This window comes from Cyprinus carpio, chromosome B8, assembly GCF_018340385.1.
Source record: "Cyprinus carpio isolate SPL01 chromosome B8, ASM1834038v1, whole genome shotgun sequence".
Lineage (NCBI taxonomy): Eukaryota > Metazoa > Chordata > Actinopteri > Cypriniformes > Cyprinidae > Cyprinus > Cyprinus carpio.
In genome coordinates this window covers 16,970,415-16,988,404 of record NC_056604.1, presented here as the reverse complement: position 1 = coordinate 16,988,404, position 17,990 = coordinate 16,970,415, and the positions used below count along the sequence as shown (strand labels likewise).

General features: G+C 35.9%; 3 protein-coding genes across 24 annotated transcripts in view; all 3 read right to left on the bottom strand.

Annotated features, from left to right (window-relative positions):
* LOC109095434 (RIMS-binding protein 2-like) overlaps positions 1-3,554 on the bottom strand; it is a 151,870-nt gene extending 148,316 nt beyond the window's left edge. For 5 of the 20 annotated variants that reach the window (XR_006155335.1, XM_042728987.1, XM_042728991.1 and 2 more), the window contains exon 1: positions 1,075-1,611. Coding sequence is in view for 17 of the 20 variants with exons in the window: in XM_042728987.1 (XP_042584921.1) it covers positions 1,075-1,077 (3 nt within the window). In the remaining 3 variants the exon portion in view is untranslated. Of the gene's footprint in view, positions 1-1,074; positions 1,618-3,010 lie in introns of those variants that run through there. The other 15 variants (XR_006155336.1, XM_042728983.1, XM_042728989.1 and 12 more) reach the window with 9 other exon arrangements.
* Positions 3,555-3,883: 329 nt separating this feature from the next.
* On the bottom strand, positions 3,884-12,519 carry LOC109094637 (syntaxin-2-like). 3 transcript variants are annotated; one of them, XM_019108362.2, is made up of 12 exons: positions 12,250-12,517; positions 12,038-12,167; positions 11,734-11,814; positions 10,999-11,098; positions 9,985-10,059; positions 9,810-9,883; positions 9,605-9,713; positions 6,598-6,671; positions 5,775-5,912; positions 5,573-5,683; positions 4,903-5,054; positions 3,884-4,618 (listed from the first exon to the last, which is right to left on the bottom strand). In XM_019108362.2, the coding sequence occupies exons 2-11, from the start codon at positions 12,065-12,067 to the stop codon at positions 4,917-4,919; spliced, it is 930 nt and encodes a 309-aa protein (XP_018963907.1). In that variant the 5' UTR covers positions 12,068-12,167; positions 12,250-12,517; the 3' UTR covers positions 3,884-4,618; positions 4,903-4,916. The 3 variants fall into 3 exon arrangements, with proteins under 3 accessions (XP_018963907.1, XP_042584950.1, XP_018963908.1); XM_042729016.1 differs by having other exon boundaries at positions 12,038-12,517; XM_019108363.2 differs by lacking the exon at positions 4,903-5,054 and having other exon boundaries at positions 12,038-12,519.
* Positions 12,520-13,000: 481 nt separating this feature from the next.
* LOC109094635 (piwi-like protein 1) overlaps positions 13,001-17,990 on the bottom strand; it is a 24,366-nt gene continuing 19,376 nt past the window's right edge. The window contains exons 20-21 of the mRNA XM_019108361.2: positions 13,894-14,041; positions 13,001-13,791 (exon numbers count right to left, since the gene is read on the bottom strand). Coding sequence (XP_018963906.1) covers positions 13,675-13,791; positions 13,894-14,041 — 265 coding nt within the window. The 3' untranslated portion in view covers positions 13,001-13,674. The remainder of the gene's footprint in view (positions 13,792-13,893; positions 14,042-17,990) is intronic.

Here is a 17,990-nt window from a genome sequence, read left to right as displayed (position 1 = left end):
AAAGGGAGAGATTCCTTTTTTGACAATATTACAGTGTTTACATTTTTTTTTCTTACAAATATACAAGTAAATGCAGCCTTGGTGAACATAAGACACTTCTTTAAAAAGCAGTAAGAAATCTTACTGACCCCAAACATTTGAACAGTAGTGTAAATATGAAAATATTTTATCATATGTCAAGACACAGCTGACAAACATACTTTGCAGATATTGAAACAGAAATGCACACAGATACATATACAGTACAAACACTGTTTACATCATGCATACAAATTGCCCCAGACGTCTGACATCATGCACAGACCCCTGGTGCAGTTGAACACACACACATACACATACACACACACACACACACACACACACACACACACACACACACACACACACACACACACACACACACACACACGGTGAGCATGATTACACCAAGTACAACATGTTCCTGAATCAACATCCTTGTTGATCCTGGAACAACATTCCAATTAATTAGAATTGAGATATAACTTTTCAGGAAATATCTGTTTTAGGCTTACAATCAGGGTTAGGTGCTTCTACACTTTTGTTAATCAGCTATCATTTCCCACTGATTTTAGGAATAAATTATGGGTAAGGTTAGGTTTAGGGGTAGGGATTGGGTTAAGTCTATATTTTTGGACAATAATGTTGATCCAGGATCATTAAAAGATGCTGATCCAGGAACATGTCTTACTTGGCAAAATCAGAGTGACCCCCCCACCCCCCATGCTCTGAGCTATATCACATAAGCATGAACATTAATATGACCCCTGCATGCACAACATAAATCTTTCTTATAAACACAACTATATATGATATTTTACAGTGATGAATCCAATAATTCCAAAAAGTCTAAGCAAACATAATACCCAAAGACAATACAAATACACTTAAAATCTTCTAAGATTAAGTGTACATTACATACTCTACAAAAATCAACATAACATAACATAACATAACATAACATAACATAACATAACATAACATAGCATAACATAACATAATCTATAAACCAATTATGTCTTAATCCACACATCTGTGTGCAGAAGTGGTACGTACCATGGCCCATAATCTATGAATAATCTACACACTGGCAGCCCTGTGAACTCCAGCAAAGTGCTCCATGTCCTGCTGTTTAGCGTGTTTACCCACAGTGCTCTAGTCATACTCCGCTGTGGCTGACGGTGATGTCACAGAGCCAGCGTGCCACAGGCCGCGTGGGATTATTAATATCTGTACTTCGCTGGAGTTACATAAGAATGGGCGCTGGATTATATCGTAACTGTACAGAAAATGGCCGTGAAGAAAGCGGCTTGAGGAACAGGAGATGCCCTCTCAGGGGTGAACATAATCCCCTCTGATAGCACTGCATCTTAAATGAGTCTGACTAAATGATAATGGAGAAAGAAAGCAGCTGAACAGATGTGCGGTGTAGTACTGCTGAGAGGACACATGGCTTGCCTGGGACGGGGCAAGGGCTATGAATAGAGTCACTCAATAGCAGTCCATTGGAAACTGAGGACACTGCCTGAGGCAAAAACTGTAGAACAATCCATCCCCTCCGAGCCAAAACAGAGAAACCTGCTGGAGCTTCACAAGGGCCATTCCACCAAACATTGTGCCTTTTTATGCTTTTTGTGTTTTTGTGCAAAACTAATTAAACAATTAACATTGACAGGGGAAAGCACATTTCCGCATGCGTGATGAAAACTGCAGGAACAAAGAAAACAAATTCTCCCAAATTTTCCTTGAAGTATTAACAACATAAAACATAAGAAACTATTGTATATTTTATTAAATTTTTGAAATGTTTACATTTTAAAACTTTATTTTTGTTTTTAGAAGAGGACAGTCTTAATAGATAACTATGATTTTGTACAGTAAACTGAAAAGTTGGTAGGCCTATTTGTAGGAAAATCAACATTAAATCTTACAAACAAACACACTGCAATGTCATAACTATGAGCACAGGACTATTAATACCTAAAAGAACCATAACAGTCAACCTGATTATTGTCAGACTTTTAAGTAATATATACTACACTACTGGACAAAAGTTAATTTTTGTCCAGTAAAAGTTCTTGAAAGACACCTTGCTCAACAAAACTGAATTTATTTGATCAAATATACAGTAAAATAGTAACATTGTGAAATATTATTACAAATTAAAATAACTTTTTAATGATATTTTAATGTCATTTATTCCTATGATAGCAAAGCTGAATTTTTAGCAGTCATCACTTCATATTTGAACGACTTTTTTTAATTAAGCTTGAGGTGACACAATGCAATCCATTAACAATTAAATGTAGTCTATTCTTTGACTGATACACTGACCAGCGAATCAATCATCACTGTGATTTTTTCATCTGTCCTTTTCCACAGTAAAAGCATAAAAGTAGGCTACATGATATAGATGTTTTCTTCTTAAGTTTTAAACCGATTCTGAATCTTCCAAATATTTATTTTAATCTATTTTGTTCAGTTTGTGACATTTATCATCAAACCCTGTCTGTCTGTTCTCTAAAACATTAATGTAATTGCTCTGTTACAAACAAACAAGCTCATCATTTTTTGTTGTTAGAACTAGTCAGATTAATAAGTCAACTAGAGTTAAACATGTAGATGTGTATTCCAGAAGTAAATTTAGTAGTTGTTCAAGAATCTGGCCTTATTGAGACAGAACATACGAAGCCCCGCACACAAATATATTTATCGTGGCCACGAATGAACAATTTGTCATTATTACTTGTTTATTCGTTTCCTCGTTTTAGTAAAACATGGCCACGATTTACTAAAACCAGGGAACGAATTCTTAATTTGTGGCCATAGGCTATACTTCCCACAGGTCATTTGCGGGGATCAGACACTTAAATTAAAACATCAATAATCTGGTAACTTTTGGATTCAATTGAAAACCAACCTCTCAAAAAAAAAAAAAAAAAAAAAAAGTTTCAAAATGCAAATCCTCATTCATAGCTATGCATGCACTCACGTTTTCTTGTTGTCCTTCTCTGTGGTTTCCAGTACTGCTGCTCAGCCAAACAATGACTCACACACAGAATGAGAGAAAAGCACTGACTGTCTCATCACTGTTACAAACAATCACTGTCTCCCCTTTCAGCTTCATCTCTTTATTCACTCACCCTAACCAGGTCAGGTGAGATTTTAATTTATTTATTTCTCACTGGCTCTCTCTCATGTGTGTGTGGTTGCTCTCTTACTGTCTCTGAGGCAGGAACATTTCAGTTACATAATGTCTGTGCTTCTGCCCACTCGCTCACAACTCAATAGCTGAGATAGGATGACCTAAAAGTGTCATGTCACGAGAGGCATATATTCAGCTCTCATCATACAGTCTAAGTGCATATGGATTTCACCAACAGTATCCAGTCTTAATAATGTGAGTGTGTTTGAGGGAGATTTTCACAGCTGCTGTCCAGGGTAAAATCCCATGAGCATCAATGTACGCACCTGCTTCAGCTTTGTCACACGTACTGAGGTTCTCATGGTAACGGTGATGTCATCATCAACACAGGGTGGATTGTTGAGTTGCTGGACAGTGGTTTTTGGATATTTTGATTATACCATAGTACAAAAAAAATTCGCTGTAATATGCTGATTCGCTGCTCAAGAAACAATTCTTACTATCAATTTTGAATTGTTTTGTTGCTTAATATTTTTTTGAAACTGTAATACATTTTGTTCAGGATTATTTGATGAATAGAAAGCTTAGCATTTATTTGAAATAGATTTTATTTACTTTTTTTGTAACAATGTAAAATATATTTACTGACACTTTCAATCAATTTAACACATCCTTCCTTAAAGTATTAATTTCAGTAACAAAAAGAGACAGTATGACAGCTTTGAGCAGTGAGCAACTCACATTTATTTTGCAATACACTTAGTGAGCATTTGACTGTATCGTTACCTTCCTGTAAGACACAGTCACATGTAAGATACAAAAAGGAACAACATTAAGTGACTAAAAGATGTAACATTGTTCACAGATCTGACATCATATTGTGTGGAGCCCACTGTCACATCAAACCATTGTGAAAAAGCTGAAATTACCATGTGACTCTTGAATACAAAAATCATTTTTTGTTAATAAAATATATCTAAAGTCCACTTTGCTGGATTTTATTTAACTCCACAATGTCAGTCGGATCTCCCAAGACATGAAGTACCCAATGTTACATATTGTATTATTACAAAACATTACTCAATTGTGCAAAATGTATTCACCAGCATTAAATATATAAAAAGACGGAAAATTACCTCTGGTTGCTGTAGTGAAGTGGCAAAGCAATGTCAAAAAGGAAAGTCTTTGATCATAAATCCGTGCCATCTTCTACACAATTCACCGGTAATAAATTGAAGAGCAGTTTTTGAGTTATTGTATGCAGCAGGACATTTTAAATTTCAGTCAAAACAAAAACACTAATTCTTTTCTCTCTCTTTTTTTTTTTAAAGGCACAGTAATGTTAAAGGAAATAAAGTTTGCTCTAGGTGACTAATTGCTGTACACTCCAATGAGGATGATGATGAGAAGAATGATGCTGCACACGGCTCCACAAATGGCAACACAGACCCATTTCTATGACAGACAGATAAAAAAAAACAAAAAGGAAGATCCACTATGTATGAAATTAATTACGAAATGTAAATTTACCTTTGCTTTTTTGTTTTTTTTGTTAGCAAAAACATTTGCATCACTGGTTATAAGCAAATTAACTGGCATTGATTAGAACATACGTGAATCTTTCTTTAAACTCATTAAAATCATTTCTCATAAAAAGCTGTCACCATATTCAAACTGGGTTAAATTAGAGACAGAGTGATAGTAGATGAAATAGTCAGTGATTGGGCACTGGGGGTTACCTCGGAAACCATGCTTAGGAAGGATTGGCTGCATTAGAGCTGGAGGAGGCGGAGTTAGTATTGGTTTTAACAGACAGGCCCACAGATAAGCCAACAATGAGTGCGACCACAGCGAGCACCACCAAAACAATAAGAGCAAGAATGATGCGTTTCTGTACAAGACAAAAAGCAGGTGATACAAGGATTGCATTTTTTTCAAGCACTTGGTGACATTTTAAAATTCTTATATTATAGAACATTCTTTAGCATGTAGCACGTATTGTGAAAGGATAAAGCTGAATGTGTTCATAAAATTTATATTCATTTAATTAAGGCCTGTTTTATTTCTGAAGCATCAATTGAAACATCTGATGTATAGAAAGCCATCTATGGTTAGTGACAGATTATGGTCAGCCATAATCTAAAACATTTAACAGAGCACAATATTGAGCCTCCTTTTGAGGCATTTATTCCAGTAATTTTCCTCTTTCTTACACACACACACACACACACACACACACACACACACACACACACACACACACACACACACACACACACTTTGAGGCATTTATTCCAGTAATTTTTATCTTTCTTACACACACACATACACAAACACACACAAAAAAGGAGCATGAACAAAACCAATATATTGTGGTTTCTTATTCATATTGTTTGGTTGTTTTCTTACCCTGCGTGCCTGCGTCTGGTACCTCACAGCTTTCTTGGTCTCCACTTTAGCTTGGCCGACGTACTCTACTGCATTGTTTACATTCTTTTCAATGTTGTCAATCATCTCACCCTTTACAACATAAAGAAGTGAGTTCATGAATTAATGCTGTATAGGTTAACTAATAAGTGAACAAACTATCACTGATTACTGTATACTGCACCTGGGTCTCAACAAGCACGGCCATGTCCACAAACATGTCATGAAGCTCTTTAATGCTGGACTCCAACCGCAAGATATCTTTATGTCTAGACTCGATCTCATTAAGGGCCTGACGAGTTATCTGAGAGTCAGAGATGATCTGAAAACACAGGAAATCTTTTAGTAGACACGAGAAACTTAAAAATGGTGACAACATAGAATAAATCAAATGAACAGATCACCCAAAATGAGACAATTTTGTCATGTGCTTATGGTGTATGCTGTTCTGTGTCAGCTGACACAGCTGATAGAACAGCATTCAGTGGATATTCACCAAAATGGCGTTAGGGTTGAGACAAATTGTTGAATTTTTTTTTTTCTTTTGTGCACAAAACGTATTCTCGTAGCTTCGTAAAACTATGGTTGAACCACTGATGTCACATGGATTACTTTACCGATGTCCTTGCTATGTTTCTGGACCTTGATTGTCGTAGTACCCTTGCTGTCTATGGGAGGGTCAGAGAGCTGGCAGATTCCATAAAAATATCTTAATTTGTGTTCTGAAGATGAACGGAGGCCTTATGGGTTTGGAACAACATGAGGGTGAGTAATTAATGACAGAATTTTCATTTTTGGGTGAACTATCCCTTTAAAGCTTAAACAGATCATTATAGAAAGTGCAAAGAAACAGCCAGCAGAGGGTGCTAATTGTTGAAAAATATGTTTCTCTCATGTCATGCCACAGAAACAGAAAACTGAGAAGCCAAAGAAAGCTGGCTCTGGATGAGAGCTGCAGTATTTTAATATTTCCTCCTGGAAAGAGTCATTTTATGAAGCAAACTCACATCGGAGGTGAAAACAGAAGGGTTTCCAGTCTCCAGCATCTCTTCCAATTCCTCATTAGTTGTTATTCTTCCAGCTACAAGATTTAGAGTGTAATAGATTAGTCAAACACTCTTCTCACAAACTGGCCAATCCTGTTTAGGCCATTATTTGTTTGATAAATGGCTGCGTGTGTGTGAATTTGTCAAGGGTAAACATGAAATGATGACCAAATGCTAATAGGCTAGTCCATTTGTTTAATTGTTTGGCTTTGTGTCATGGAACAGTGTATCTGTGTACCGTGTGCTTGTAAGCGTGTGTGTGGTCATGTTAAGTACGCCTTGGGGACTGTATTGATTCAGCTGGGAAAATGAGAGAGAACATTACAATGGCTGAAACCATCAATGTAAAGGCCGCTGGAAAAATACACACACTCATATAATATGACCCCTGAGCAATGACCAGCACTTAAATTCATACTTATAACCAGGAAAAATCATACCATACACATAATATCATCATACATCATATATATAAAATACACATCACTGAAATAAAGTTTAAACTAATTTTTCCTAACAAATCACACAACTTTTCGTGGAAATTGGTTTCAAATGCAAAGTTGAGGTAGCTGGGTCTTTATGCAAATCACATCAGTCACATGACTCATTATCCTAACACATGACATAATGGCTCCTGGCCTACTGTGCAGAGGTACAGCAGGATCTCTGGAGCCCTGTTGCCCAGGTAACACTTGCCTTAGAGTCTCAGGTGACAACACGCTCAGTTTCATGTGTCGTAAAGCACAGAAAGTACCTCATTAATACTCTCACACTGGGACTACTTCACACACACACACACACACACACACACACACACACACACACACACACACACGCTTTTTGAGCTTCTTTGGTTGTTTTGGTGTTGTTACAGTTGTGCTCATAAGTTTTTGTAGAATTTGCAGAATGTTAATAGTTTTAATAGTTTAAGAGGGATAATGGGGATTGTGTGTTATTTTTTTATTTAGTACTTCCCTGATTAAGCTATTTATGAGGGGTGGGGGCTGGACTGGGGTTAAAATTTGGCCCTGGACAAATTGAGACCATCCGGCAAAAAAAAATTTCCCCTAGAATGTTTTGATGGGTCATAGGGCCTTCAACAGGAGTAAATAAATGAATTTAAAAAAAATAAAAAATAAAAACGAAAACTGATAGATATTACTGAATTCACTACAAATACAACTAACTTAATAATGCATTTTTGTCACATAGAAAAGCACTTGACAGTAAAGCATTGATTTGGAGCTAGACTGCTGGAAAGTTGCTGTTAAGAAATTGTCATAATTTTCTCATGTCATTCCAAACAACTTTCTTCTGTTGAACACAAAAGAAGATTTTGTAGAATGTTACCAAACCCTTTTGGTTACCCTGGATTTCTACTGTATGGACAAAAATTTCTTGAATTTCTCAAATTATGTTCCACAGAAGAAAGAAATTCATACAGGTTTGGAATGACACCATGTTGAGTAAATGACAATTTTCATTTTTGGGTGAATCTCCTTTTAGAACTTTATTATTTGTAAATAATAAGCACCTAATTTATATAAGACACTGGTATTTATCTTTAATCAGGGCCTTATTGAATTAACATTTTACTTCAATTAAAATTCATTACAACTAAACATTTAAAAAGAAAGAAATTTTTGCTTAGAATCCAGAGTTTAGCTGACTAGTATTAGTAGGGTGAGGGTCACAATAAGTAAAACCATGGTAATCATTACCATGGTTATATGGTTTTTAAAGTAATAATAAACTATAAAATCTGTAGTTAAAAAAAAAAAAAAAAAAAAAAAAAAAAAAAAAAAAAAACACTAAACAAAAATGAAAAAAAAAAACATTCTATAAAATTTAATTATTTCCCAATATGTAATAAAGTCACATTTATAATCAATACATTTCTGCCACACACATAGGCTATTTGTACAGTGTTAATAACTTCAAGTTAAATTTCTATGGTGCTGGTGTCACTAGCGACGCCCCTGGACTCATGCATAACTATTACAAAATTAGAAAACATGTACTGATGCTCAAGAAGGCCACACAATGCATTAAGAGACAGGGGGTGTAAAGATTTTAAAATAGATGATCAGGGTGAATTGTTCTTATTTTGTCTTCTGGGAAACAAAAGTATTTATGGAGCTTCTAAAGTTCAGCACTAAATTAAAAAATCTGATCGTTAAACAAAATGAAAAGAATTTACACATCATCATCCTGTTCAAATGTCTTCACCCCCAGCTCTTAATGCATTGTGTTGCCTTCTTGAGCATCAGTAAATGTTTTCACCTTTTGTAATAGTTGTGTATGAGTCCCTCAATTGTCTTTATTGTGGAGTTTTTATGGTGTCCTCATTGTGAAAAGATGGATGTCAAACTCATACTATCACTGTTGTAAAGAGTTCAAATATGCAGAAGATGCTAAAAAAAGCAAAGAATGTGCAGGAACTGGAGGATTTTTCTGAAGAGCAGCAGGCAGTTGAACTGCTCAGGACCAACAAGGGACTCATGATCAACTATCATGATCGTCGTGGATCATCCAGGAAATGACACATAGTATTAAGATTCAAAGGAATGTAAACTTTTGAATGGATTCTTTTTTATAAATTCAATTATTATTTTGTCTTGTGGAGTATATGTAAACATCTGTTATATGAAATAGCTTATTCAGGACAGTACTAAATAAAAAATAACATGCAATTTTCATTTTTTGTTTCAATTATTAACATGTTCACATTCTGCAAGGGGTATGTAAACTTATGAGCACAACTGTATATCATTCACCCCTTGCAAAAATAGTTCTCGAAGTGGGTTTTTTATTAATATATATGCACAATCCTGTTAAACAAAAATAAATTATTCTTTTAAGGTGGAAATTTGTCAGCTGTAAATGGTCTAGCTTACAGGGCTAATTTTAAGGTATCATATGTACACATGTGCTTGTGAATGTATAAAGATTAACATGTGTGACTTACTGATCTCCAGCTGTCTCTGAATCCTGCTTTTGCTTTTCTCTCTGAAGGACATTTGGGCTTCATTATATTGCGTCATGACCTCCACAAACTTGCGTGACAAGTTAGTGTACTAAAAAAAAGATACAATAAGAGCAATAAATCAATTTGGGATTAAAATGATCACACTGGATAGTTGGATGAAAAAGAAAAGACAAAGATTTCACACCTGTGTTTTCTGAATGCGTGCATCCACTGAGGCTTGATTCATCTGTTCATCTGGAGGTAGATTCTGTTGCATTGCTAAGGGGAAAAATAGATGGGAACTTAATTAATTTCCTTGTCCAAGTGCATTGGTGTTCTTATCTTCACTATCCTCAACAGAAGCAGAACATCCAACTCACATTTGAGGCTGGTCCGGACAAAGTTGGCATTTTTCTTGATTTCCCCTGTGAGTTGTTCCAGCTCTTCTTTTGTCCCTGAAAGCAAAGGCATATTTTCAGAAGCAGAACATCCAACTCACATTTGTATTATTCTGCAAGGATGCATTAAACTGACACTATATTGTATATTAATATAATCATTTATTTAAAAGATTCAATTACATAGAGGCTTCTTCCTGATATATGTTAGGGCCTGATGTTCACTTGATATACAACTCAATACATGCTAGGCTACAAATAAACCATCAGCTATCAAATTATGATTTTTTTTGTTTTTGTTTACTTGATATACAACTCAATACATGCTAGGCTACAAATAAAAAACTGTGCCAATACATGCTAGGCTACAAATAAAGCCATTCCAGAAAAACTGTGCACCTATAAAGCACTTTTACATTACGATGTGTCACGTTGGAGAAATATTGTGGTGTTACATGTAAAAATATAAAATGCAGGCAGGTATATGGAAGAAAAGTGACTACATATGGCTCTGCTGACTCTTAAAAAGGAGAACTAATACACACCCATTAGTACAATCCTCAAACAGATCATTCAATTTTACTATCAACTTGCGAAATAGAAAAAAAATGAGTATAGAGTTCGTTGCAGAAACACTCACAGCCTCACTGATGTCTTTATCTCAATCTCACATTCCTGCCTGCATGTCCTACACATGCCCTGCAAGTAACAGCAAAACTAACCCAAGAACACAAATTAAGAATGTGATGGGAAAACTACAATTCCTTGCACGCCCAAACTTGACTCCCTATGGTAACCTGAGAATGGTGAACTATCCATTAAGCAGAGTGTGAAAGTCTTTCACAGTACACACAGTACACAGGGACATCTTAATGGGGCAACCTGGGGTTAAGGGCCTCGCTCAAGGGCTCAATGGTGATAGTTCATAAACCACTTCAACCTGCTAACATACACCACCTTGTCACTTTGCTCAGTCTTTGAGTAAGGGTGACTTACTCTCATCAGGGTTTGGGGCTGAAAGAATCACACTATGTTTTTTCTTCACCTCATTCACTAGGGAGGAAATCTTGTCAATGACACCTCTGACCTCCTCCACCTGAAATAAAGAAAAGCGAAGCTCTTTAATAGTTTTACTTTAGTGTGCTTCTAGACATGAACTACTAGGGATGCATGTTACAACATGTTTTGTTATGAAATTTCTCTTTACATTATAATGTTGTGATGCCTAATATCGGTGGTACAATTTAGATTATTATTATTTTAATTAATTATTTAAATTATGCATTCAATGAAAGTGCTGATTTCAATGTTACTCTCAACAAAAACTAATATATATATTTATATATATATTAAACTGGAATAAAGTTTAAATAAGCAAATAAAACAAGGCTACTAAAAATCCTAAAACAAAAACTGAAATAAATATAAAGTTAATAAAAGCACATCAATTACTAAAACTAAAGTTATATATAAAATGTATAAATAAAAACTGAAAATATAAAAATAAAAGCCAGTAAGGGTATACAAATAATATTAAAATAACACTTGTAGATTTACAATATTGGTTATTATATTCATTGGTAATGAACACACATGAAAATAATTATCATATTTTCATAATAAGATGATTCAGTCTTAATTCTACTGCGTTTTAATGCATCTCTATGAAGGGTCCATCACCAACACATAGTGTACAGAAGAGGAGCACCTTTCATACAGGTGAAGGACTACCTTTCTGAAAAAATCCTGCATGAAGCCATCTCTTTCCATGGACACAGCGACACCCCCATCTTCACTGGCACTCTGCCTGCCCTAAAACAAGCCACAAAGACACACATTCCTCAAGCATGGAGTAACTTACACTGATAAGAGCATTGGGAAGTAACTTAGACATAAACAGTAAAGAACGTTACTGCCAAATATGTGTTAGTTTATGTAAAATGTTGTATTTCTGTAAGTAAAAACACTGATATCAATATTTTATTGCCAATGTTAACATTTAGTCTAATTGGTTTATTATTAATCAATCACTTGCCCCATTCAAATCAGCCAGTCGGTCCCTCATAACGGTGTCGTTGAAATCTCGATTATCTTCTGTTGATTGTAACGTTACACGTCCCTTGCGCGTTAAAGTCCATTGCAAGTCCTTACCAGACCACGACGAACTAATGTATTTCGGAGAAAGTACATTAATTCACTTTTGGGGTTCGTAACTTATCGTTAAAAGCTTATAAATAAGGTGTTTACTTTCAAAGAGGAATCCAGTTATGAAGCGCTGGGTGCCTGTTAGGTTGCATCCTTTAATTCACCGTCCTGTCACCAGAAGACGGCTCACCTCTCTTTGAAAACAATGGGCGCAGCTACACGAAACAGCGCGGTAGTAACCATAGAAACAGCATGGCGTCGTCAGGTTATTTTATTTTTCTATATCTTTTCACTGTTTGCGGTATGTTTCGATTACATGGATATTACGATTCTCATTGTCATTATTCAAGTGTAAATTTTAGTCCTGACGACGCAACAAATGGAAGACGTTGGCACGTGATGTCTGTTATTTTTTTTTACAACTCTTCGGAAGGGACCAATCAAAATCATCTTCGTTCACCAAGCTGCCGTCTACTTCAAGCCTTTATATAAAGGTATAATTAACTTGTGTCAAGGGACAACCTTTCTGTTGTTTTAAGCGGTTATTTTTAATGTGTCATTGTCTGCATTAAACAATAAGATGGATAGTCAGCTTTCTGAGCCTTCATGCGCCACTTGCAGTTACTCATTAATAAACAATTCATGTTTAAATTTCCAAAGACTTTTTATTTTTACTAAGCGATATGAAACAATACGGTGACAACGAAGGAATCTGGGTTGTCCGCAATAAACTTTGTCAAAACAATCTTTCAAGTTTTGCATTACATTTTCACCTCTCCGTAAACTCGTGTAATGGCAACGTTTTCTCAAATCCTTCTCTCTGGACTAACTTGTGGCAAATTAAGGAACCAAGCCATTTTAAACTTCAGCTTTATTCTTCTCGCATCAATCCTGATATATATCCCCCTGCAAAACATCAATACAATCCTAAATGACATCTTTCTAAGCTTCTGCTCTTCACAACATTTCTGATCTATGTAAAGTTTCCATACCTTTCTTTTGTCTCATGCTATAATCAAGTACTACAATTCAATTTATTAATCAGAGCTGCAACATGCTAAACAGCAGCAACATTTAATTTTGTGATAAACATGAAAACCATACATGTATATGATATAGTATGCGAACGCTGAAGGTATTAATCAGACATAACCATTCATTTTTTTATACTGGAAACCAGAAAATCAATGTTTACTTAATTCTATTAACAATCAGGGCCTCTAAACATAAAATCCAAGAAATCTGCAATTTGAACCATCCATTTACACACAAAAATACATGGTCTTTATCTTTACAAGACAACAGAACAAGAACAGAGAAATAAAAAATAGGACCATATGCATTTGCCATTATAAACAAAACGACTTTGTACCTGCTTCTCTCTGAAAGCACTATACCTAGAAATATAAACAAACATTCTTCTGACGGTGTACTTTTTCACCACAACTCAATTGACTTGGAAAAGAAACTAATAAAAAATGGCCCCATCATTCTTTGAGACCCTGCAACTCATCACTGCAGTGCAGGTTACAGGTAGTACAAGAAGTCGTCGAGGTTCATGTTGGGCTCCTTGTGAATGCTCTGACCAACCAGGAAGGCCAGTTTGTGGGCATACTGACATGGTGCTGGCACTCGGACGATACCTTAAGATGAAAAAGAAGAAACGCAAAGAATATGTGAGATGACATTATTATAGACTATTAAGAGTAGTGTGATACTGATGTAGTGATCTACATTGGTTATTACCTGCCAGTTGTAGTACATGTGGCAGAGCTTGTAGGTGAGTCTCTGCATGTGATCTGGTTTGAGGCCGCTGCTGTCGAACACCACGTTGTAGTGAGTAGGTGCGACACAACCAAAGCGCACAGCCTGACTCACTATGAAGAAATCGTACCTGAGTGAAAGCAGATGTTGTACTGAATAAATGTGAGCAGTTTGCATTATTTGAAAAATAAAAAATAGCTATTATCTGTCGAGTTTTTAAAATCAAATGTAATACTTTTAAAAACCTCAAGACATTTATTACTTTAATATTTATTGAAATTGATTTCTGTACCAGTATATCAATACATGCGAATTAAAGGTTGATTGATATTGGATTTTACTTAAACGATGCGTTTAAATAAATGCAAAAAAATGGTCTGTGCAGTGTAGACGTTAGTAAAATCTATATAGTGAATGTGTTAAATAATGTATTTAATCTTCCCTTCCCATGACAGTGCTGCCCAGAGAGAAGCTACACGAGTTTACACTGAATTAAATCAGGGTTTCTACAGAACTGAACAACTTAAATTTAAGAGCTTTTAAAACCTTTTAAATACCACCTTATATGAAATTTAAGACCTAAACCTGTGATGGAAATACACATTATATTACATGCGTATATGTAATGTTTAATGTGTTTAATGTAAAAAGAAAAAATATCACTGGCATAAATGTTATTATGATAAACAGTGAACCTTTCATATCAGCAGACAATATTCCATTCAAAATATCCCCACAAAAACACTGCATCACCGAGATTTTTGGTGGTGTAAATGATTTAATCTGAAGCAATATTTTCATCAGTGATTTATCAGCTTTCAGATTCTTGAATCTGCATATTTGTTATTTACCTTTATAAAGGCCTTTTTTTTTTTTACTTTTTAAATGTATGCATAATCTTTAATGTCAAATTCTTACAACTGATCAATACATTTATCATACACTATAGCAGGGGTGTAGATGTGTGGTAATGGTTTGGGGCAGCCCTGCAGAGTTCAGCTCCAACCCTAATTAAAACTCACGGTCTCTCCAGGACCGACGTTCACCACCCCTGCACTATAGGGCTGTAACTAGTCAGATTAAACAATTTACACTGCAGAATTACCACTGCAATAAATAATGTTATGAGATTAATGTTTTAAATACATTTTTGGATATACAAATAAGAAATGTTATTAATAATTTTAGACATACTTATTAGTAATTTTGTGGATGTATGTCACTTAATGAGTGGTTCACTTAGTCATTTATTCAACCGATTCCTTTAAAACGCTGAATCATTCAGTAACAAACCACCAAATGTTGCTTGGAGAATGTGCAATACTTCTGCTGTGATCTTTGGAACAATTTTTGTTGATGAAATAGAACAAAACTTTCAATACTGTGTCTAAAATGTAAATACGGTAGATGGACATCCAAAACGTTACTTCTACCGCCGCCGCGGCGTCTGCAAAGTGCATTTGCAGCTTTTGACCGCTGAGTGGCGCTTTAATCACAAGTTTTCAAACAAGCACATTTTTGCAAATAGACGTCAGTTTTGCCTCGCAGATGTGTTAAATTTGACGGCTGCAGTCAGGGAAAATGAAAGAAAAACACTATAGTTAAAATATTGCCTGAGCTTATATTTTCTCTAAGCTACACAGTATTACACCATATTTTAGATTTGACACATTTAATAGGTGTGCAGTATTATTTATATAATATGAATTATGTGTTATATTATTCAAAAGAAATTGTGGTTTACTTTGCATCAGAGCATTAAAAGTGGCTATTTTAGTGAGCTAGACTACATGGATTTATATGCAAAATGTCAATATTCTCATATATTAGGCCTATATTTTAATTTACATTTTAAAATTCCTTTAATAAAACAACATGCATTTTTGTTATTCGTTACCTGTCCTTTGTTTTGACAGACAACTTCTTGGGAAAATATATTTGTCTGTAAGAAATTGTTTCGTGTTTTATAGATTATATTCTTTATTTTAGTAAAACGTGAGGCACTGTATAATTTCGTTCCCATTATTTAGGCCTAATTAAAACAAGAAACGAATAAATTAAACCCTGCACGATTTAGCTAAATCATTGAAATTCTAAAGAATGGACGGATTAATAAAACGTCCTCACGATTAAACTCAAGTTCTCTCATTATAATCACCAAAGTGCAAATAATGTAAAAAAGAGCTTCATTAATAGACAACTTCAGTGATTTTAAAGGGAGCCGCCGTTACTTGCTTACATAGAATTTAAGTTAAAAATAAATAAAATTGCAGCCGCATTTAAATGCAGGTGTGTAAAATGTATGCGGCACGAGTAATGCTGAGTGCATGCGCAGCATTTATTCTCATTTGTTTTATCTTCATTACAAATCTTGCATAATTGCATGTAAAAAATAATTTACGTTGTAATGCATATGCACAGAAATCCACTGCGCGAGCAAAACAGCACTCCGCGAGCAGAAGCCCGCTGCGCGCGAGCAGGATTCCACTGTACACGCAGCAGAGTTAACCTATGAGAGTATGCCAGGCGCGCGCGCTCGCAGCTACATGTACACGTCTCGGTTGTTGAATTTGTGCGCGAGTACTTTTATCATGCCAGCTGAAGGTTCATTTTTGCGCGTGTGAAATAACAATGTGCTCGTGAGCATGTCTTACACGCTCATAACTTTTGACAAAAAAATAACGCCATAGTTGTATTTCTCTTTAAAGGCGCGTCCATGTGGAGAGAGTCAGCACTGTGAATTTCATCTTGCAGCCGACAAGAAAACATTTGTTTATTAATAAATAATTAAAATGTCTCATTTTTTACAATTATTGGGCTACTTCTGCCTGTGCTTTGGGGCAAACTTAATGCATGTGCTTGAGCGTGAAATATACAGATGGTTGACAACCAAAATGGGTACTACCGCCGTGCGTACCGCCGCGGCGTTAACTGCAAGTCAGTCGTGTGTTAAAGTCATTCGCGAAACTACCGCCAGGTGGCGCAAAGGGACGGATTGCGAACTGAATGTAATTGTAAAATGAGATAAAAGGAGGAGGTAAAACAACATAACATTATGATATAACATTGTACCATCTTTAAAAACCATAAAAAAAATGTACAGTGAGTTAATTTCAAAATGTAGGATAGTCTTAGGCTACAGTCTACTCATCAAAAATTAAAAGAAGACCTTTACACAAAGGATCTTATGCTTGCTATTGTTATTAAACAGTCATTAAATATAAGGCCTATATATACGATAAAAAGCTAAATGTTTTTTCATTTCGGTTCATGCTTGGTTTAAAAAAAAAAATCCTTCAGGTTCCATTTGCAGATAGAAATGAGAACGGTCCAGCATTTAGCAATAATTAGGCTATGATTAATTCTGTTATTATTCTTGATTTTTCAAACTGCTAACACTTTGCATTTTGAATTATGCCTTTACTGTGTGACCAAAAATTTTGTATTTTCTGTTCAGCTGTTTGATCGCGCTGGTGCCTCGCGCACATTTCATTGGAAACAGTAGCCGTTCACCGTGCCATTCAGAGCGAGTAGCGGTCCACTTTGGCATATTTTTGGTTAATTATGATTTTTTATTTTTTTTCCGTCGATACTGAAACATCGTGTGAACTACAAAGCCTATTTTTCCTAATGAATACTAGTTAATCTTGAAATAGGCAACTCCGAATATGAAGGTTGGGAGGTTCTCCTGACTGCGAGCCCACCTTACCTATGTGCGCTTTAATTATTATTCTTTTTTTTTTTTTTGTTTGTTATAGCTAACCTATATTATTTATACATCTCTCTTACCACAGAACAACGAGAGGGGGAGGTGCGTCTCTCCTCGCCGGAAAGAACTAGCCGGTGGGCGGGCACGAAAGCCTACGTGTGCCCTTCGGGCGGCGACTTCCCGTCCACCGGCATGCGCAAAACGGGTAAAAAAAAAGGCCGTAAGAGTTACTCTCCGCACGTGCCGGCGCTGCCGACCCCGGTGGTGCCAGGCCGGCAGGAGACGCCTCCGGGGGTCTAAACGCAGCTGGGTCCGCCACCACGACACGGGGGCGCCCCGCAGGGCGGCCACAGAACCAGGGGAGGGGCGC